Source organism: Triturus cristatus, chromosome 1_2 (assembly GCF_964204655.1).
Source record: "Triturus cristatus chromosome 1_2, aTriCri1.1, whole genome shotgun sequence".
NCBI lineage: Eukaryota > Metazoa > Chordata > Amphibia > Caudata > Salamandridae > Triturus > Triturus cristatus.
The window spans coordinates 216002747-216025847 of record NC_140580.1 but is presented as its reverse complement, the minus strand read 5'-3'; the positions used below and the strand labels follow the sequence as shown (position 1 = coordinate 216025847).

Sequence of the window (23101 nt, the reverse complement as noted above, 5' to 3'; positions counted from 1 at the left end):
CAACCAGCCTAAGCTGGGCCACCCTGCCGTCCTGCACCCCAGATGGGGTGCTCAGGCATGGGGGGAGCAACAAGCACTCACCATGGAAAGAACAGCGTGGCAAGAGCGTGTTGGAAGCGAGGTGTCCGCGGCGCTTCCGGTGTGTGAAAGAGGCCGAGGAGGTTTTGGGGGATACCTATGTACCCCTCACCCCACCTCGCGCACCGGACGTGACGCGGGACACCCGCGACCCAAGGGGGGGACACCTCCCTAGCCAAGCTCCCCTCCCAGGAAAAGGGGGGGAGGAGAACGGAGTGGGGGGTGGATGCCCGATGCCACTACAGGGCCGCCCTCCTGAGTGGCCCCCTGTGGTGGCCTCGGGCAGCCGCATTTCCCCCAGGTGTTGTTTATCCACTGCAATGCTTGCTACCGCTGCAAAAAAAAGGCAATTGAATGAAAACTACAGACACTTCTGGTGGCTCAGACAAATTTAGTTTATGGTATGCCTAAATAAAAGGCTGGAACTGCTGGAATAAGCTCAGTGTTACTGCTTGATTATTTATTCGAGAAGATGCCTTACGCTTTCTCTCACATGATACCCATAAGGTGCGTGTAAGTACCCCCGCCAAATCACTCCTCCCTGGGGCAGTGCCATCCTTTTGGATGACTGTGTAACAAAGAAAATTGTGGAGACAAAAGAACGCACTTTTACCTGGTGGCACGCCCAAGGAGGCCCCCCACCGATTTGTCACTTTAAACCACGCAGACCAATCGGCGCCCAGCATTTTACCGAACTCAGCTGCTTGCTTCCCGCTCTCAGTAGTGGGTTGTCTCGCACACTTTTCTGGTCAGGCTGCGCTTCTCCAGGCCACGTTCTTTCTCACATTAAAATGTTGCTTAGCAACGCAGACACGATTGTGTAGAACCTCAAAGGACTGCCACCAGTTTAAAACCAGGTAAAACTGTCTCCCATTATGACAAAAACTGAGTGACTGTGCTAGATCAGAAGACACTCCAAGGCTTAATATTATGGACAGAGGCTGCCTCCAAGTCCTCAGAGTGGGTGGTATCAGGCGAACAGGGAAAAAAGCATTTGCAATGCAATAGGTCTGGCATTTACAAGTTTGAGCTATTGGCAATGTAAATGACAATGCCTTTTATTTATTATTTATGTGTTTTTTCAAATAACAGATAAAAAAGGTGCATTGTCATTTACAATGCCAAAAGCTCGAACTCTTGGAAATGTGCAGGGTATGAGTCAGGGGTATTCACGCAGGTACACGGCATCCACCCACTATTTTCACAGGGTGGATGCCGCCCCCCCCTGTCAAGAAGTTGGGCGCCACAGAAATATGTTGAATTTGTCCCAGTGTAAGACACCGGACACGTTCAGCAGCGCCTACACCAGACACGTTCAGCAGCGCCTGACCGTTGTCTGCTTTCCTTTTCCAGCAGCAACGTGCAGGCAGCAAGGGGGCTTTTTTTACACCTCCAGCTGGGCTAAAGTTAATGGGCCACTAAGCCTCCTTTTTTAAAAAAAATGTCTTGACTGGGAGTGGCTTGGAACCTCACACTTAAATGTAAATGCCACAGAGGGAAACAAAAGGCACACAGCTTTTGATCTCTTCACAGGTACTTAAGAGAGGCATGCTTTTGCCTTTGTTCTGTTCCTGTATATAAGTCCAGACACCTTAAGACTGTCTGATGAGGTGGTCTGTCCCAGTATTTACACAAATAAATTAAATAGCACTATTTTATTTCTTTTATAGCGCTACGTCGTGACGTCATTTGCTGTGATGGCACGCCTCATGATGTCACTTGCATAGTGCCTAACTTGGTCAGTCCCCCCACTTATTTTTATAGAACTTGTGCCCTGGAAATGTGAGACCTATTGCATTGCAAATGCGTTAGGAGGGAGCGTGCCCTGTCTTTTTTCCTGCCGGAATTAGCAGGCAGGACAAAGCTCTTTGAGAAAATAGTGCTGGGAGGCTGAAATTAAAGCCTACTGATCAGCAACACACGTAACAGGGGGATGTCCTTATGGGAGGTTACAAATGCACTCAGGTCGGACCCGGCTTTTACGGGTCGGCAAGCATTTACTTCCAGTTGGGGTCATACTGGTTGACGCATGATTTCATTTAAAAACTTCGAGGGTAAATACTGTGCACAAGTCAAAGAGTTTCTGATTTGGTTAGGATTGTGGCAAGGAAGACGAATGAGTTAGATAATGGTGCACTACACTGATACGGGGTGGCATCCTGCAAAATTATACAGTGAAACCAGAGAGCATGCCTTCTGGCCCTTGCAGTAGAAGGAAGATGGCTGAGCAGAGCGGTCGCAGAGAAGTCCCCTACAACTCGTCAATGTGTCTGAGCTTCCAGAACTTTCCATAATTCTTTAGGGGAAATGTGGTGACAGAAATGACATCTCATTGTTCAACATCTCCACAATGAGAAGATTGCAGCTTTGTCCAATGTATTTTAAAGCAAATTTCCAGTCTAAAAAATGTCTTTTTTTGTGTGTTTCTGAGTTTTGCACAATTTATTTCCGATACTTCCAGCAGATCAATAAAGGACTCATGTTGCACCTGCTAATATTTTTTTTTTATAGATGTATCTTTTTAAATATGATTAAAAACATCAAAACAGTTGTTGGGCATCGTATAGAAATTGTGGTCTCTCAAATATGTCAAAGGTCAAATCTCACTTTATCAGGCAATTAACAAATACATAACAATTTAACACATCAGATCAGCTTCCATGATAACAGATAAGCTTTTATTGCTGCCCTTGGACTGAAAATCAATAGATGAAGGTTCTTTAGTTGCATTTAATAAGGTATATTAAGAAAACAACCAAAACATTTTTTGACCTGGACTATTGGACCAGCAATAAATATCTTCTATATGACTCAGCTACATCAAGGGCCAGATTTACTAAAGGACTGCATTGCCCTTGAGTCACGCAAGGTAATGCAAGGGCAATGCAATGCTTAAGTGAGATTTACCAAGTCACACCACCTTGCTTGACCCTGTGTGGCTTTGTAAATCCAGAGTAACGCAAGGCAGCACAAGTCGCCTCAAAAGAGCAAGAAGCCATACTTTTAGTTTTAAATGCCCTTGAACGATATCCCTCCAGTAGTCAAAGACAGGGGTCACAACACTTCATAGGAAGCTTGCTCTTCCTTGGCCCATCTAGCACAAGCATCAGGGAAGATGAGATCCATAAGAGTAGTGTCACAGTGTGACATAAGTCTGGTGGAGGAATTTAAAGTGAAGAATGTCCGTTTATAATTCAATCAATCAATCAATCAATCAATCAATCAATCAATAAATCAGGGGTTTGTTAAGCGCAGCTACTTATCTGGAAGGGTCTCCAGGGGCTGAAGGGGGGGGCACGCAACTCCCAGGCACTCACGGAGTGACTTTGCATGTGAGTTCAGCGGTCTTCCTTGGCCCGGAAAGAAAAACAAAGGGGGGAGTAGAGAGGTTCCACTCAACGAGTGGTGGAGGTGGATACTTCCTCCCAATGAAGCGTACTTAAACAAAGGGATCCACCCGCATGTATAGTAGATCAAGAGACTCCCGTTCATACCATGTGTGTCCCACGGTCGTGGAGAATACACATCAGTTGTTAAAATACCCCTCACACACCAAAAGGGCCCTTGGTGTCATGCTTCATCATAGGGGTCTTCCCGCCCCTCTACGGGACGGGGCGTGCTACGACCAACGTATACGTGGGAGCACTGTTCTTGGTGAGACTACTATGTGTAGTGCAAGGGTGTGCAAGGAAGGGTCAGGAGTGAGTGGAGAGTGATTTTAAAAAAATACCTGGCTCACTGGACTAGGAAAAATTTTTTTATTCTGCCATCTAAGCTGGTATTAGTAAAAAGGTGGGGGTGGAGGGTGTATGCCTCAATGAGCTTGACCTCCTGGTGTCGACATGTTTCGAAGCTTCCCCAAGCTTCTTCGTCAGGACCTAAGAAGATCCCTTCCAACGACGCACTGTGATGTGGTGAAAAATAGTGGGTGAAAAAATCAAATAGGAGGTAAATAGCCTCCAAGAGTTGGTAACGCCCCAATGGGTCTTACATACTCCTTGTAACCTAAATGGAGAGAATGGTATGAAATGAGAGATACACAAGACATTATTGTTATAAGGATAGACGTTCATTCCGTCGTGTTTAAAACAGTGATCTGAAAAGGAAGTGAGCGATGATCGTCTTCTAACGCTATCACGTGATCTGTGATAAAAATATGGTGTGACATACTACATTAAAAACATACAATAACAAAACAACAGAAAACACACACTCTACTTAGAAAGGAAACGAGGTTCCTGTAGGGCGAAAATGTCATTGTGGTTGTTTGCATGCCCAACAAAGCAAAGAGAAAAACATACTTGCTGCAAAGAGAACAATTTCCTCATGAGCTCATTTACCGAGTGGTTGGAGTGCCAAATAGGCTACCTAAATAGCGGGAGAGAGGAGACTGTAATCCAATCGTCATTTTTTTGAAGGTAAATCTTCCACCTGCCGGCTATGCCGTACTTACGCCTCCTAGGATCAGTGTCCCGCTCAAATAACCACCCCGGTCGGCTCCGTCGATAAATTTAGACTGGAGATATTGTAGTTTAAATACCCCCACCAATCAGGGAATAAGTGCCACTCCGCCCCGTTTGACAGACCAATAGAAGGCAACCTGCTCACAAAGTAAGTGGAAACCCGCAGGCGCTGCTACACGGGACCCGGAACCGGAAGTTAGAAGCGGCCGGGTCACCGTGGTGAGACCGCAAAGGACCCCTAGAGGGAGAGAGGTGTCTATGTCGGATGCCTGATGGAGCGCTGACGAAACCCATTAATGAAGGGTGATAGATGTTCCAAACTGCGTGGAATGGACAGTCAACATCACCTGATTTTGAGGTTTAAATGTAAAAAAACAAATAAATAAACTGGGAAGGGGTATGCATATATCGAGAAAGTATCCCTAGGTGTCCATATAGGTTGCCTGAATAACATCGGGATGAAAAGAATAAAATAAATAAAGGCATGTAACAGGTAGGAGAAATGCCCCCAACCTGCGTACTAGAGACACCCAGCTGGTACATAGCTAAACCAAGAGGTACATATATGCATGAGGTATGCAAAGCCCACATGAATAAGGAGGCTACAGCAGGGGGGCCTCAGCTGTGGTCAGGAGGGGTAATTGACAAGGGCATGAAAAAAAGACAAAGAAATTACACAATGGTCCTAGAGTGGTACTACACTGGTTCAGGACAGATACGGGGGACCGAAAAAAAAGGGAGAAAAAAAAACGTGAAAGGATTATTTTCGTCAGGTGGAGAAACGGTAGCTGAACAGTATTCAGTCAGGTATGATGATAGTTATACTCGGAACTGATTCCATGGTATATCCTCATTTAATCCATGGATGTGTGTTTTGAGACGGAACACCCATCGTTGTTCCTTCTCTAGGAGGCTGTGTTCGTTACTCAATTGTTCTATCACTGTCCACTGTAAATCGTCTATACAATGACTTTTGGAAATATAGTGATTAGACATCTTGGTAGTGCTCCTACCGCATCTGACATTACTGCGATGTTCGCCAATACGTACCTTAATTGGTCTGGATGTCATCCCCACATACTCAAGGCCGCACGGACAAGTGATAAGATATACAACATTTTTACTATTACAATTCGTGAAGCTTCTCTGGTCCCACTCATCGCCATTCCGGAACGTAATGTGTGTACTTTTTCTCGTCAGGTGACAGGTACTGCAGTTCCCACAGGGATGATGCCCTTGTACTGGGGGTAGTAGACCAACAGGTCTTGGTCGAGATATGTTCTTTGGTCTTGTGTGAACAAGCATGTCTCTTAGGTTGCGTCCCCGCTTGTGAGCGAACATAGGTTTCGTTATGTTCAAGCCGCAGGAATTGAGTAGACGCCAGTGTTTATTCACTATCTTAGTGATCTGGTTAGAATGTGTATTGTAAGTTGTTACACATATCGGTCTCTCATCGATCTGGTTTTCCACTTTGTCTTCCAAAAGAGCCTCTCTGTTATTATTCCTTGCTCTTTTCAAGGCTTTGTCAACGATTTTCTCAGGATAATTGCGTTTTATCAGTTTGGTACGCAGTTCAGATGCTTGTTGTTTGAAGTCACTAAGTTCAGTACAGTTTCTTCGGAGACGGAGGAACTGACCGTACGGTAAGTTTTCCCTCAGGTGACGGGGGTGGAAACTGTCAAACAAAAGTAAACAGTTCTTAGCTGTTGCCTTAAAGTGTGTGGTGGTTTTGAGTTTCCCCTGTTCAGGGTAGATATTCAGGTCCAAAAACACCAGGTTTTCCGCCGATACACTATGTGTAAATTTCAGAAATGCATTCTGTTGATTCAGCCATAGCATGAATGCCTCTGTTGATTCGACGTCACCTTCCCATACGACCAAGACATCGTCAATATACCTTTTCCATACTTTGATGTGAGCGAGGTATGGGTTCATCGTGTGTAGGATCCTGTTAGTTTCCAGATGGTGTACATACAGCCCTGCTAGACTTGGAGCAAAGGTACTCCCCATGCTGGTACCGTGGCGTTGTTCATATATATCTTCAGCATACATAAAGAAATTACGGGTGAGAGCCAGTGAAACACATTCCATCACCAGACTACGAGGTGTCTGGTACTCCCAGGGAGTAGAGAATAAAACCTCCTCAATGATTAGCAGTGTTTCGTCGTGTGGGAGACTGGTATATAGGCTCTCCACGTCTAATCCCATAAGCAGATTTTTGGTGGGGTCAAAGTCGATGTCCTGCAGAATTTGCAGGACGTTCTTGGTATCACGCAGGTAGGTGCTGGTACTTTGAACCAATGGTCGAAGGAACGCATCCGCGAACCTTGATAGAGGTTCCAAAATGGAATTCACACCAGAGACGATGGGTCTACCAGGTGGTGAGACCAAGTTCTTATGGATTTTAGGTATGGTGTAGAAGTAGGGGATCCTGGGATTGGTATTAACCAGAAATTCAGCCTCCTTCTTGGAGATCCAGTCGTTTGCTAAGGCCTCCTCTACCATTGTGACAATCCTGACCCTGATTGACTCAGTAGGATCTACCTGAAGGATTCCATAGTTTCTACGGTCATCCAGCAGTTTTCTACATTCAATGTCATAGTTGACAGTGGTTTGTAAAACAATGGCTCCCCCTTTATCTGCAGGTTTGATGGTAATGTCCTGGTTTGTTGATAATTCATGTATAGCCACCTTTTCCTCCCTTGATGTATTGTGAAAGGTGTTACCAAATCCTGTCGTGATGTCTTGGATTTCACCCATCACCGCTTTCTCGAATGCAAGCATCTCCACCGGTAGGGTGGAATTAGGGGGAACAAAAGTAGATTTATTACGGAGGCCAGTATCTTGTCTTACCACCTCAGTGGTGGATGGGTTGTTTTCAAAGAAAACCTTCAATTTCAATTTACGTATGAATTCGGTGATCTCAGTGAGGATCTTAAATTTGTCCAACCGATTGGTGGGTACAAAACCCAGTCCTCTCTCAAGGACCCTCTTTTGTGTTGGTGTAAGGACTACATCGGTCTTCCTTGGCCCACCAGGTTACGAGCGGTGCCCGACGCTCATGGTGATTCGTCGCAGAGCCAGGCCTCGAGGTCCTTAGGATACTGGAGAGAGTTGGTGTCTGGCGGAGGTGGAGAGGGAGGTTGTTCAATGCCATGGCCACGAGGAGGAGAAGGGACAAACTCCTGTTCTGGTCTTCTTGATGCGCAATACCGTGGCGAGGGAAAGCTGGGCTGAGCGGAGGGATTTTTGGAGTGCGTGGAACGATAGGTGATGGTACATGTAGGCGGCAGGTGTTGGGGAGGGCTTTGTGGGCGTGGGTGAGAAGCTTGAAAGTGATTCTCTTCTCGACGGGGAGCCAGTGTAGTGCCCGCAGGTGTTGGGTGATGTGGCAGTGGCACCGTAAGTTGAGGACTAGTCTGGTGGTAGTGTTCTGGATGTTCTGGAGTTTGCGGGTGAGGTTCATGTTGATCCTGATGTAGAGTGCGTTGCCGTAGTCCAGTCTGCTGCTGATGAGGGCATGTGTGACTGTTTTCCTGTGTTCAAGGGGGATCCAGTTGAAACATTAACATAGGAGACCGCAGGTGTGAAAGCAGGAAGAGGTGACTGCATTGATCTGGCAGTCCATTTTGAGTTCGGAGTCCAGGATGATTCCAATGTTGTGTGCGTGGTCAGTGGGTGGGGGTGGCTTCTTGAGGGCGGGGGCCACCAGGTGTCTTTCCAGGCATCGGGATGTGGGCCTATGGTGAGTACTTTGGTTTTGTCTGTGTTCAGTTGTAAACGACACACAATTGATGGACGGAATGCAGAACAAATCAAAACATTCTCCCCCAGTCAAGAGATCTGGGTTAAATCCATCATTCTTTTGCTCACCATGCCACCCCAGTTTAGACCTGGCCATATGCAAATCAATCTTGACCCTGTGCCTCATGGCAACAGTCCAGACCGAACTGCCAAGCCAGGTCCTCCCTGGACCGCAAACAAGCATCCTAGGACCAGTTTCGGGGTTTCACCCCTCTTCAGCTAGGATAGCTTGATTCCAGTGGCACAGTGAGACCGGGACCTACGTCTAGGCAAACCTGGCGCACTTAGGGCAAGAAAGCAAAAGACACACAATTGATGGACGGAATGCAGAACAAATCAAATTATTCTCCCTCAGTCAAGAGTTCTGGGTTAAATCCATCATTCTATTCCTCACCATGCCACCCCAGATTAGACCTGGCCATATGCAAATCAATCTTGACCCTGTGCCTCATGGGAACAGCCCAGACCGAACTGGCAAGCCAGGTCCTCCCTGGACTGGAAACAAGCATCCTAGGACCGGTTTCGTTGTTTCACCCCTCTTCAGCCAGGATAGCTTGATTCCAGTGGCACAGTGAGCCCGGGACCTACGTCTAGGCATACCCGGCGCACTTAGGGCGAGAAAGCAAAAGACACACAATTGATGGACGGAATGCAGAACAAATCAAAACATTCTCCGCCAGTCAAGAGATCTGGGTTAAATCCATCATTCTTTTGCTCACCATGCCACCCCAGTTTAGACCTGGCCATATGCAAATTAATCTTGACCCTGTGCCTCATGGGAACAGTCCAGACTGAAGTGCCAAGCCAGGTCCTCCCTGGACCGGAAACAAGCATCCTAGGACCGGTTTCGGGGTTTCACCCCTCTTCAGCCAGGATAGCTTGATTCCAGTGGCACAGTGAATCCGGGACCTACGTCTACGCATACCAGGCGCACTTAGGGCGAGAAAGCAAAAGACACACAGTTGTAGGCAGCTATTCTTCATCCACCTGGCGACTGCTTCCATTCCTTCTTGAAAGTTGTGTTTCGAGATGTTAGATTTGTTGGATAGTGAGAGGATGAGTTGTGTGTCGTCTGCGTACAATACAATGTTGAGTCCGTGTGATCTGACGATGGAAGCAAGAAAGGTCATGTAGACGTTGAACAGGCTGATGGAGGATCCTTGAGGGATTCCGCAGGCGGTTCGTGTGGGTTCCGAGATGAAGGGAGGGAGACTGACCCGCTGCGTTCTGCCAGAGAGGAATGAGCAGATCCAATTGAGGGCTTTGTTCCAGATTCCTGCATTGTGGAGTCTGCGGGCTAGGGTGCGGTGTGAGACTGTGTCGACGGCAGCAGAAAGGTCCAGGAGGATGAGGGCCACAGTCTACCCTCTGTCAAGGAGGGAGAGGATGTCATCTGTCGAGGCGATGAGGGCGGTCTCTGTACTGTGGTTCTTCCTGAAGCCTGATTAGGAGGAGTCAAGGATGACATTCTCGTCGATGAAGGCGAGTTGGTTCTTGCCAGATTTTTCAATGACTTTCGCTGGATAGGGAAGTAGCGAGATCGGACTGAAGTTCTTGAAGTGGGTGGGGTACGACGAGGGTTTCTTAAGGAGAGGGTTGATCTCGACATGTTTCCAGTAATCGGGAAAGGTGGCGGTGTCGAAGGATCGGTTGATGAGTCTTTGTAGCTCAGGGGCTATGATGTTTGCGGCTCTGTAGGAGCGGTGGGGGCAGGGGTCCGGGGGTGCCCCGTGAGTGGGTGGTCCTTATAGTTCTTATGGTGTCTTCAAAGCTGAGGGCAGTCCAGCTGTCCAGTGTCAGATGAGTGGTGCAGGAAGCGGTGGGAGTGGGCTCCTTGTAGAGGTCGTTTTTGTCAAATTAGTCATAGATGGTCTTGATTTTGTGATGGAAGAAAACACTGCGTTTGTTGCAGAGGTCCTGGGAGGGTGAGATGACGGTGGACTCGCTGTTAGGTTGGGCGAACTCTTTGATTATGCCGAAGAGTTCTTGGCTGTTGTGTGCATGGGCGGAGATTCTGTCCTGGAGTGCTTTCTTCCTTGAGTGTCTCATGAGTTTGTGGTGGCCTGTGGTGGCTGTTTTGTAGTTGTCGAGATTTGCTGGGGTTTTGGAATTCCTCCATAGTTTTTCGAGACATCTGCAAGTTCGTCTGGATTCCCAGAGTTCTGTGTAGAACCAGCTGGCCTTCTTGGCGTGAAGGATGGAGGATTTCTTGAGGGGGGCAACAGTGTTGGCACAGTCAGTAATCCATTTGTGTAGTGTATGAGTGGCGGTGGTGGGGTTGTCATCTGAGGCAGTGGACCCAAGCCGCTGAGTGTGGCGGCGATGCTGCTTGTCAGAGATCTGGTTCCAATTCCTGCGTTGGAGCAGGGGTGGCCGTCTGCGGGTGATGTTCACTTTGTAGGTGAAGTGGACGCAGCGGTGGTCCATCCATGGGAGTTTGGCGGTGTGGCTGAAGGAGATGGAGTTTCCTGCTGTGAAGATAGGGTCGAGGGTGTGTCCTGCTGAGTCGGTTGGTCCTGGTACGATCTGATTGAAAGGTTTTCCAGGAGGGAGATGGAGTTGGGGTCTTGGGGGCTGTTGAGGTGGAAGTTGAGGTCTCCCAGCAAAACGTAGTTGCTAGAGGTGCTGGCATGCGGGGAGAATATGTCGGTGATGGATTCGGAGAAAGGTGCGAGGGGTCCGGGAGGTTGGTTGTTGAGGGTAATTCACAGAGACCTTTTTTGTTTGGGAGTGTGCAGTGTGTGGATAAGTAGGCGAACTAGCTCAGCCTTCAGTCTCCATGTGAGTTCACTACTAACAGTGTACATGTTGAAGACCGGGGCCCAGAATTATCAATCTTTCACGCAAGAACACAGCAAGACAACTTGCTGCGCGGCGGGAAATGGCAGTAGTGCACCATATTTACCAATATATGGTACATTCCTGCTCTGCCTGCGCTGGTGCACAACGTGCTGCCTAGCGCAAATGCAGGTACCCTTGCGCCATAGTACAAAGGTGCCTGTATTGCAGGCAGGATTGTCTTTGTGCAGAAAAGGACACTCTCCTGCACAAAAACAGTCATGTGAGGCTTTTTCCTCTTTCTAAGTGTGCTGCAGAATGAAGCACACTTAGAAAGATGAAACACAAATAGAAATAAAGATGCTTCTCCTTTTTGCGTCTTCCCTGGGAAGGTATAGTATTTTGACGCATTCCTAGATTTACCAATCTTGGTAAATGTGGGAATAGGTTTAAACTCATCAGTGAATGCATGGGAACACCCGTGCTCTTACCATGTAACGCCTTGCCACGGCAAAGTAACGTAAGATAGAGACTTACCCTGCCATGCGTTACTCCAGATTTACCAAGCAATGCAGGTCCACACAAGGTGGCCTAGCATTGCTTGGTGAATCTGACTTTTGTATTGCGTGACGCAAGGGCAATGCAATACTATGATAAATCTGGAGCCAGGTATCTTCATGGTTTGAATATATATTATTTTCATAAGGTTCTGCTGCATTCTCTATGCTTCTTATTTCTTGAGTCAGTGTAGGAATGATTATTAATAATGGCATGCAACCTATTACCATGCATCTACTAAGCAGCATGTTCAATAATGTGACCAAAACATATATGTAGGAAAATTCCTCACGCAAGCAGGTCTAATAAATTGCATCTTACCTTTTACTGTGGCTGTTCTTTTGCAGTTGTATAGAATAGCTAGTTCTCCAAATGCCGTCCCAGGATGCATCTGTCCCAGGAGTCTGCTGTTCTGGATCACATTCAGCAAGCCCTCTGGGGATACAAGAATACTTGCATGAGTCAGCAGACTAAGCGCCTCAAAGCCGTCTACGTAATCTTAGATTCAAAGTTATGGCATGTTGCTATCCCTCTTTAACCATTGGGCTGTTAAAATGTACTCTCATTCGGCTTCTTCCCACCACAGTCCACAATATAAGCTTAGGAATACATATACTGGGAGTTAATCTACACATGTGTATCAACCAGACCGAGGTACAGATGTCCTTGGTGGAAGGTGGCTGCAGCTGTTTCACTTCTTCCAATGTCATTGCTCACTAACAATGTAAACAAGAGAAACATGTTGTAGTGCTTCTGTGCCCATTTACTTGGTCCTCTGATGGATCTTGAATTGTGCAGAGAGGGTCGGATATAGGGGATCCAATCTAGTTATCCAATGAGGACCAGGAATTGGATAACTGATCACAAACTCATAACATGCCAATACTAATTGTGTGTATAATTCTCAAAACTACGCTATACAAATACAGAAATATCACAGCTGGACCAAATCTCCTGAACAAATTCAGTCAAACTAAAATCATGCAAACCAATAATTCAGTTAGAACTATACAGAATAGTAGCATTAGTATCTGTTGACCAGAGATCTGTCTATTAGAATTTTCATCCCTCATTAATACTAAAATGTACAATCAATTATTGGAGACGAGTCATGGAGAGACAGAAATACGATTTAGTTAAAGTTAGGTTTTTATCAGTAAGTTAAGAAGAGTATATACATATAAAAATTCAGGATACAACATGAATCATATCAGCTTAAAGATTCTTCCCCAAGAGGGAAGGAGTCCAGGAATAGCACACACAGCTACACGTCAGCCAAAGGAAAGCCAAGAGAGTCAACAAAGAAACGAATTATGTGTCTCTTAGTTGGCAAAAGTGCAAGATTCTCCTTGTCTTTTCTTCACATAATGTATAATATAACACTCAACTTCCAGGGTGACACCTCCTGAGTCACCTCATCTGGTCAGACCACTCAGTCCATTGGTCAGTTTGTACAGGGTGATTGTCATGTAACATAAAGAAGATACCTATTAAAGCAAATAGGTGGTGATCATCATGCAAGCTGTTGAACTATCCAGTGTGTATACTTTGAACAATAGTTCTTTAGCAAAAAGCGCATGGATAAGTTCAAGAGGACAGTTTCCCATGGCAGATGTTCACAAAGTACCAAAATTGTAGCTAACAGTCCTAGGTTGTGCATTGGAACTCTCCCTATGAGACAAGTAGAGAAAAACAAGCGAAACTTGAATTTTGGTTGATGAAATACAGAATATAAAATAATGGAAATATATCTTTCAATCATATGCTTTGGGGATTGTATCTATTTTCTTCAACTTATTTTCACTCATAAAGTTTTTTAGTTTCATTGTGCGTGGCACATGTAAACTATAACATATTACTGCATTGTCAATGTACCAACATATAAAATCATTAAAAAACTATAAAATATCAATATTGTTTATAGTAATTCACATTCGCACATATATGAAGATTATTCCCTGAAAAGTTCAGAGCATTTGGAATTAGTATAAACGTCCAGCCCTATTTTCTCTTTTCTCACTTGGTGCACATTTTTACATGAGCTAAGATAGAGTTGAAAACAAAACTCTTGAATAAAGATTGATAGTTTCATCTAATTTACATTTCGTTTTTTATTAGCTCTTCACATACATCATTATTTAAAGAGGATGGTTAATGAAATCTCTATAACCTTGAGCCATCACATTTACCTTTTTATTACACGTTAAAAGAATACACCAATGCAATTTAGTAAAACACACACCTATTTTATTAAAAACAAACATTTTCGTCTAGTCTACACTCTTCTGCATGCTTTTACGATGCAGTAACTGAGTCTTTTCATAATTTCTCTCATGTTTCTTCAACATATAGCTAGCACAATTTGTGCATGTTTGTCATTTATCTCTCAAAAATGTCAAAGTCGGTTTTATGTGTCAACTAAGGGATCCAGCAGATAATCTGCTTCATCAATCCCCCATTTGAGGGCGAATCAAGCCATCGCACATTTTTTCTCTTCTGGTGTCACACATTACAATTCTGTGGTTTTCATTAATTTTAATCTAGCATTTTCCAAAGCCTTCATTTCACCGTAGTATCCACTTTCTCTATCTTCCAATTCTATTTAATCTCTCTACCTTATTATTCCTCTAGTTTCCTTCTTAGTTTTCAAACGTCTATAGACCTTAAAGATGACAACCATGGTCAATACACATATAGCAATTGTCAAGATGGGCTTCAAGATTTTCCCTTAAAATCCACTGCTTAGATTTGCAAACCATTTACCTGTAGCAGAAAGCCCTTTTACAATTGATTCCCAAGCAACATCAGCTTTTAAATCTTTCAAGTCATTTCCAAGGTGTATAATGTTCTTAATATATCCTTTCAAGTCTTTACTCTTGTCTGGAATATATGTGCAACAATGTTGCACCTTTAGCATTCTGCAGACTCCATCTTCTTTTGTGAGCAGGATGTCTAAAGCAAGACAATTTTGAAGAACCATATATCTTAAGGCAATCATTTCAGTATCTATTGTTAGGGATCCTCCAGCAGTATCAGTAGACAGCTTATCTACCACAGTACACTGTTTTCATATTTTGCGAGTATTATGGCTCCATAAATGTCTCCCACTATCTCACCAATACTTGCACCTCTTTTAACTCTTTGGTGAGTCACTTTGTTGGTTTCATCAGATTGACCCACATGATACCTTTTCGAAAAGACTATTCCCATGTAGCAAGATCCATACCATTTTTTAGGCAGCCTATAATAGGCATTTTTCCCACAGATAAAATAAACTCCAGGTAACACAGGATTAACACCTCTCAAAAACAATCCCAAATTTCTCAGAACCTGGAATATATGGTCACATTCACTGCAACCAACACAGTTTGTATCAGCCTCAGTACTACACTTCACTATACATAGCTTTCCTCTAAGTTGGCAATGTAAAACAATACCAGCTTGGTTTCTAATTGTTTTGAGATCTGGTTTCTCAAGTGCCCAAGATGGTATCCTAGTATGATTTGCAGCTTTAGCCATGATCGGTCTTCATCTACCCTCTATTAATTCTACAAATTCCTTTTCTACATTACGCAAAAGACATGTAAATTTGTGTCCGTGTGCATAAGCTGCGTATAAACTTTTGGTAGGCTTAAGAAATTCTCCTATCATTTAAGCATGTTTTAGTATCAGGCATAGGATTTATATATTTCCTCACAGGCACTTCAGAAAACATCAGATCATAGTTAGAATAATAATAGTGAAATTGTCCTTCGCCAGAAAATAAGCTTAATACACTAATGTTACAGGCAGATGATTTTAGGTCACTCCCTCAGAGTCTGATGTAGGTGATTGCAATCATAAATAACAAACTCTAGCATCCATGGTGTCATCATATTCATACAGATTTTTGGTAAATACATTCATTGAATAAATCACCATTAGACTGATCTCCATGTAATCACCCATCGTCTGAAATACCTAGTCCATTGTGGTTCGGTAAATAAATTTTAGGCACAGAAGTAGGCTCAGGTTTTGTCATATATATGATGGGGCAAATTTAAAACTATAAGAAACACTACAAGCAAAACAGAAAATATAGCGAGTATACAGTAACATATACATTTGCGTTTTGATGATATCGCATTAGGATCCATTGCTCCATTAGAATCAGACCTTATGACCCTTGATACATTTTTATTTAGATGTTAATAGTGTTTGCAGCACAAGTACATTTCAGGAAATGTATTCCATTCAAGACTTCAGCTATGTTTCTGTACAGCGTAATTTACTTTTTCTTTATAGTTCTGCAAATGCAGGCTGTTAGCAAATGCACAGTTCTCGTAAATTGCAATTTTCTTCAGCACAAATTAACTCAGTTTTTTCATTGGCAAATGGATTTCAGGAATTTCAATTGGAACACTGATTTCTTTCAAGGTGGCTCATGCAAACTCAGATTGTTGTAGCAAAAGGCATGATTTGCTTTTTCACACACACAAAAGAGATGTAGGAATGGTAAGTTCCGCAATTGTTTAGTTTAAGTGGCATCTGCTAGATGCGTAAAAACTGCCCTCACCCTAAGTTGTGGGATGCTTCATCATAGGGCTTGCTAACTAACACCCCTGCACAGACCAACCCCTGGGGTAGAGCAAAGGGAAGGGGAAGACAATACAAGCATGAAAATAAAGGGATCAAAAAATGTTTTAAACGTGCAGATTGTGGAATCTAAATCTAGCTCAGGTATATCGGCCTCTACTCTTTATTCCTCGACGACTCGGTCGGAATTAAAAAAAGAAGAAAAATAGGATGGTGGTGTAAGGGATTATTAGTAGCCCTTCACCCCTCCTAGCTGCGTACTTGTCAACATGTTTCAGACGGTTTATTTAGCCCTAATGCAGGTCTTTACAGCTTTCTTCAGGACCTCTGATCCTATATATCCCCCTTCTTTCCTACCTTGATTCTGTAGGTTTGGGGTATATTCTCTAGATTCTGGGATTATTCAAGACACACTTCGGAAATACCTATGGACATAAGTATGGCCAACACAATAATATAATCCAAAATCAAAAACTAAATGAAATTAAAAGCACTAGATGTGTGGTATCTACATCCAGATACCTTCCGTTATTACTCACTAGCACATTTGTAACTTTCACACAATTTGCGAAATCAGTAATCATGGGGATCTGTATATGTCCCTCTGTTTGGCTGCAGTCTGGTCAAACCTTGTATTATCTATGGTCAGTTTGTTAGAGGTAGCTCTCATCGGTGCATTCCTTTAAAAAACAGTTCAATCAATATTGTGTATACACACATTTGTAAAAAGCCACCCCTTTCTTTTAGCTTTTTATGGTCTTTATGGGGGAGGGGCCATATCCAAATTCCTGCTTGGTAAAAGGCACTTACTGAGTTCATAGTAGTACGCTCTCAAATTGGCATGGGAGCAGAAGCAGCTTTTTCCTCAGTCATTCAGTGCTAAGTAAGTCCATTCAGGTGCAACATATTTTTGACTTGGTATTTTAGCTCTTTTGGACCTCCTCACTATCAGACTATTATCATCACTGTTGCTTTGCTCTAACTGACTAGAAACTTCGGCAATTGTTCGTGGCACTCTTCTTTCTGTTAGAATGCATCTCAATCTGTCTTGTCTTCTGAGCCAACAGTGTTCAGGCGCTACTCGCGTTTCAGGTGACTCTTCCCTTTGGTGAGGTCAAAATTACACCTAGCCAGCTCTTCTTCTTGTGACCCTTCAGTACCTCCAAGAACCACCTCTCTCTGACCTCTCACGGAACCAGCACACGAAGTCCCAGTAGCTGGAGCCATCGCTATAGTTTGGCTAACCTGCGTCTGTTGTCTCTGTAACCACCAGCACATCTGAAACAGGCCCTGTATTTTCAAGAGGGCATGAGACCCTACGAGTATGAGCAGTATACACCCCATTTGGAAGACCACCTGAGAAGTAGGCTCAGGTTTTGTCATATATATGATGGGGCAAATTTAAAACTATAAGAAACACTACAAGCAAAACAGAAAATATAGCGAGTATACAGTAACATATACATTTGCGTTTTGATGATATCGCATTAGGATCCATTGCTCCATTAGAATCAGACCTTATGACCCTTGATACATTTTTATTTAGATGTTAATAGTGTTTGCAGCACAAGTACATTTCAGGAAATGTATTCCATTCAAGACTTCAGCTATGTTTCTGTACAGCGTAATTTACTTTTTCTTTATAGTTCTGCAAATGCAGGCTCTTAGCAAATGCACAGTTCTCGTAAATTGCAATTTTCTTCAGCACAAATTAACTCAGTTTTTTCATTGGCAAATGGATTTCAGGAATTTCAATTGGAACACTGATTTCTTTCAAGGTGGCTCATGCAAACTCAGATTGTTGTAGCAAAAGGCATGATTTGCTTTTTCACACACACAAAAGAGATGTAGGAATGGTAAGTTCCGCACTTGTTTAGTTTAAGTGGCATCTGCTAGATGCGTAAAAACTGCCCTCACCCTAAGTTGTGGGATGCTTCATCATAGGGCTTGCTAACTAACACCCCTGCACAGACCAACCCCTGGGGTAGAGCAAAGGGAAGGGGAAGACAATACAAGCATGAAAATAAAGGGATCAAAAAATGTTTTAAACGTGCAGATTGTGGAATCTAAATCTAGCTCAGGTATATCGGCCTCTACTCTTTATTCCTCGACGACTCGGTCGGGATTAAAAAAAGAAGAAAAATAGGATGGTGGTGTAAGGGATTATTAGTAGCCCTTCACCCCTCCTAGCTGCGTACTTGTCAACATGTTTCAGCCGGTTTATTTAGCCTTAATGCAGGTCTTTACAGCTTTCTTCAGGACCTCTGATCCTATATATCCCCCTTCTTTCCTACCTTGATTCTGTAGGTTTGGGGTATATTCTCTAGATTCTGGGATTATTCAAGACACACTTCGGAAATACCTATGGACATAAGTATGGCCAACACAATAATATAATCCAAAATCAAAAACTAAATGAAATTAAAAGCACTAGATGTGTGGTATCTACATCCAGATACCTTCCGTTATTACTCACTAGCACATTTGTAACTTCCACACAATTTGCGAAATCAGTAATCATGGGGATCTGTATATGTCCCTCTGTTTGGCTGCAGTCTGGTCAAACCTTGTATTATCTATGGTCAGTTTGTTAGAGGTAGCTCTCATCGGCGCATTCCTTTAAAAAACAGTTCAATCAATATTGTGTATACACACATTTGTAAAAAGCCACCCCTTTCTTTTAGCTTTTTATGGTCTTTATGGGGGAGGGGCCATATCCAAATTCCTGCTTGGTAAAAGGCACTTACTGAGTTCATAGTAGTACGCTCTCAAATTGGCATGGGAGCAGAAGCAGCTTTTTCCTCAGTCATTCAGTGCTAAGTAAGTCCATTCAGGTGCAACATATTTTTGACTTGGTATTTTAGCTCTTTTGGACCTCCTCACTATCAGACTATTATCATCACTGTTGCTTTGCTCTAACTGACTAGAAACTTCGGCAATTGTTCGTGGCACTCTTCTTTCTGTTAGAATGCATCTCAATCTGTCTTGTCTTCTGAGCCAACAGTGTTCAGGCGCTACTCGCGTTTCAGGTGACTCTTCCCTTTGGTGAGGTCAAAATTACACCTAGCCAGCTCTTCTTCTTGTGACCCTTCAGTACCTCCAAGAACCACCTCTCTCTGACCTCTCACGGAACCAGCACACGAAGTCCCAGTAGCTGGAGCCATCGCTATAGTTTGGCTAACCTGCGTCTGTTGTCTCTGTAACCACCAGCACATCTGAAACAGGCCCTGTATTTTCAAGAGGGCATGAGACCCTACGAGTATGAGCAGTATACACCCCATTTGGAAGACCACCAGAATTTATAGCATTTGTGGTTACCAGGATCACCTTGAATGACCCACACCAACGAGGTTGCATTTAAAAAAAGTCAAGCTGCATTCGGTTAAAAGGACATCCGGTCCTCCCTACAGGACTCATTGTGACCTGGGTGCCTTTCCCTACACCATGCAGCTGTGACACAAAGCTTCTGGCACCGATCAGAGCAGTGGGTTGAATAATTTTTGATGAAAGAGCCACATCATAGCATCCCTCCCAACATGTGCAGGACCATGATAGTATTGTGCCAAAGGAGACAGCAAACTATCTGGTAATACAGGTCTCCCATCAATGTACACCCACACCTCATCTTCTTGCCTTTTAGTACAATCTACTCTGACTCATCCTTGGTTTTCAGTTTCAAGTACCTCATCCTGTAATGCCTTCACTGCCTCCCAAGTGTCTATAGTTGATAACAATAGTTTGCAATCTGTGACATCAGTGTTCTCTCTCAGGGGATCCTCATTGAAGGTGTAAGAATTTAGAGCGCAATAGCACGCAGTGTCATCTGCATAGCGGTTTCCGACTGTGACAAAATCAATTCTCTACTGATGGGCTGCACACTTCACCACAGCAATTTGAGCAGGCAATTGTAATGAGAGGAAGAGGTTTCTCACACTCTCTCCTCTATGGATAGGGGACATTGGCAAGCTCATGAACCTTCGCTCTGACTACAATTGCCCGAAGTCATCTACGACACCAAATCCGTACTGACTGTTGGTGAAGATGATAACTCGCAATTTGTCAGACATTTTATAGGCTTGCGTCAAGGCAACCAACTTAGCCACTTAAGCAGAAAACACCCTTGCAATCATGAAGCTTCAATCACTCCCGCAACTGAACATACAGCATAAGCGGCCTTTAGATTTCCTTCTGCATCACGCAAACAGGGTCCATCAACAAACGGCGCATGATCTGATTCAGGCAAAGGGGTGTAAAGGATGTCTTGCTGTGGCTTCATGCACAGCTTAGTTACATCCAGGTAATCATGATCAGCCTAATCAATCACAATCCTTATTTCCAGGAAGGGGCACTAAGGTTTCAGGATTTAAACTCATGCATTAAAGTCACATTCTCAGCTCCCAGGATGATCTGTGCTTACCTGGTGAGGTGGCTGTTTGTGAGGTGTTACGTTCGAGTACGAGTAAGCAAGACCTCAACTTAATGTGACACATTCACCTTAAGTGAATGTTTCCATCACAGTGCTTTCACTCTGCTCCAAACTCACACACATTGCTGCAACAGATTTCAGACATCCAGGTAATGGAGCAGCAACAGGGTCAAGAGTTGCTGAAAAGTCTGCTACAGGTATGCGTGCAGTACCAAGCATTTGAGCTAGTACTGATAATGCTCAGCCGTTGCACTCACTGCAAGATAGAGTATAGCTCTTGTTGTAATTGGACATTCCCAAAGCTGGAGCTCTAAAAAGACACTCGCAGTTCAGTAAAAGAGGGCATGCAATCATCATCCCAAGGTACCTGGTCTGACACGTCTTTGTGCGACAGCCTCTGAAGAGGTTTGGCTGTTAAAGAGAAATTGGGAATCCATTGTCGACAGTAGCCAACCATTCCCAGAAACATGCAGACTTCCTTCTGAGTACTTGGTGGACTCATGTTCAGAATCGCAGTGATCCTGTCTTGAGACACTTTCCTTGCTCCTTTCTCAATATAGTGTCCAAGATACAGAACGTTCCTCTTGTAAAATTACAATTTGGACAGTGACACTTTATGCCCATTTACAGCCAAATGATTCAGTAAAGCAATGGTATTGTGTGTGCAGGCCTCCTAAGTACTTGATGCTACCAATAAGTTGTCAATGTACTGAAGAACAGAAATGTTTTCAAAATCTGATTAAATATTGAAGGGCTTTCCGTACACCCTTGTGGAACTCGGCACCATGCCAAAACATGACTGTCGTACCGGAAAGCGAAGAGATATTGACGGTCCTCATGCAATGCAATGGAAAAGACAGCTTGACACAAACCGATGAAAGAAAACCATTCAGCCTCATATTGGATCTGGAATACAATTACTGCTGTTTTCGGTACCAGAGGGCAACATGGGACAACAATCGGATTAATTTTGCACAAATCCTGAACAATGCGGTATTCACTGTTGGGTTTCTGCAAGCCCATGATGGGAGAGTTACATGGACTCCCAATTATTTCTTTCAGGATTCCTTGCTCAGTCATCAAATCAATCAGAGGAGTAATCCCTGATATGGTTCCCGAACTCAGATTGTATTGCGGGATTTGTGGAAATTCACCATTAGACTTCACAATAATTATTACTGGAGCAGGACCTCTGGAAATATGGAGTCTCTCAATTCCAAAGGCAGGTCATCTCTCGTTAACATGGGAAACAATCCTGCACTTTCTGACTTGTGTTTACCCAATTTAAAGAGATCATCCTCATCATTTGTGTGAAACTCATTTCCCTTTAGAGTAAAATAGATTGAGCAATTGAGTTTGCACAACAGGTCTCATCCCAATAAGTTTAATGGACTTAAATCACACACAACAAATTTGCACAAATTCTCAAAGAAACATATTTTCACAGGCACAGGTTTAGTCACTGGGTTTGACATTTGTCAGTTTGCGACTCCTACAACTTGGATTCTTTCTCCCTAGAGAGGTAGGTTTGGAACTTCCGCTGTTCTTACAGTGGAATGGGTAGCACAGTATCAACAATAAATTAGATAGGGGTGCCATTCACCTTGCCGTCCACATAGGGACACATCTGGTCTACCTCTAGGGATGTACCAAGCACGCATTCCTTTGCCCCTTTCAGCCACAGTCATTGTGACAGGTCTGTGTCTGTGTCATCTTGGATCACAGAATATTTTTGAGACAAATTATGATGTGAATGGGATTCTGCTTCTGTATGAAATCTTTTATTCAAATTGCATGTCTGAACCTGACTATTCATTTGAGGCATCGGGCCTGAGAAACGTTTTGAGTTTGATTTGTTTGTCTGACAACCTGCTGAGTCTGTACCATGCCATCTCCCTGTGATTGTGCATTGCCAATATTCTAAATCTATTCCCCATTTCCTTGGTTAATTATGTTAAATTGAAATTCGTGCTTTCAATGCCCCAACTTGATTTGTCCTCTTCATCATATCAATTGAAACACCTCTCCCTCTACCTTGGAGCTGCATACTGCTTTTGTTCTCCACTTACCCCTCACATCCTCGGGGATGCTGATAACTTCCCTACGCAATAAACATGGGATAAACTCCTGTTCCACCCTGATCTTTCTGAATCGCTTTCATTTGAGCAATCACAGCTATTCCTTGGGTTTCTTGTGTTTCGAGTTAAGTTCATCTCCACAATATTTCGCATTATGGAGTATTTCATATATGGGCTTACTTTGCCAACAAATTAAATGCTTTTGAATTATGCAGCTAATCTCAAGGCTCAATCCATACGCAAACCGATAAACAAAATGTCCTATATCCTTTTCAGACACATTTTCCATCCCACTGTACTGCATGAATGTTCATAATGTCCATACTCTTCATATATGTACT

The 23101-nt window shown here is 43.7% G+C and overlaps 1 protein-coding gene across 2 annotated transcripts in view; it reads right to left on the bottom strand.

The window, feature by feature from the left end:
• The window catches only part of LOC146867068 (cGMP-dependent protein kinase 2-like), a 1824148-nt gene that overhangs the window by 1301149 nt on the left and 499898 nt on the right, over positions 1 to 23101 (bottom strand). For both annotated transcript variants that reach the window (XM_085603485.1, XM_085603486.1), the window contains exon 4: positions 12003 to 12116. In XM_085603485.1, the coding sequence (XP_085459611.1) occupies positions 12003 to 12116 (114 nt within the window). The remainder of the gene's footprint in view (positions 1 to 12002; positions 12117 to 23101) is intronic.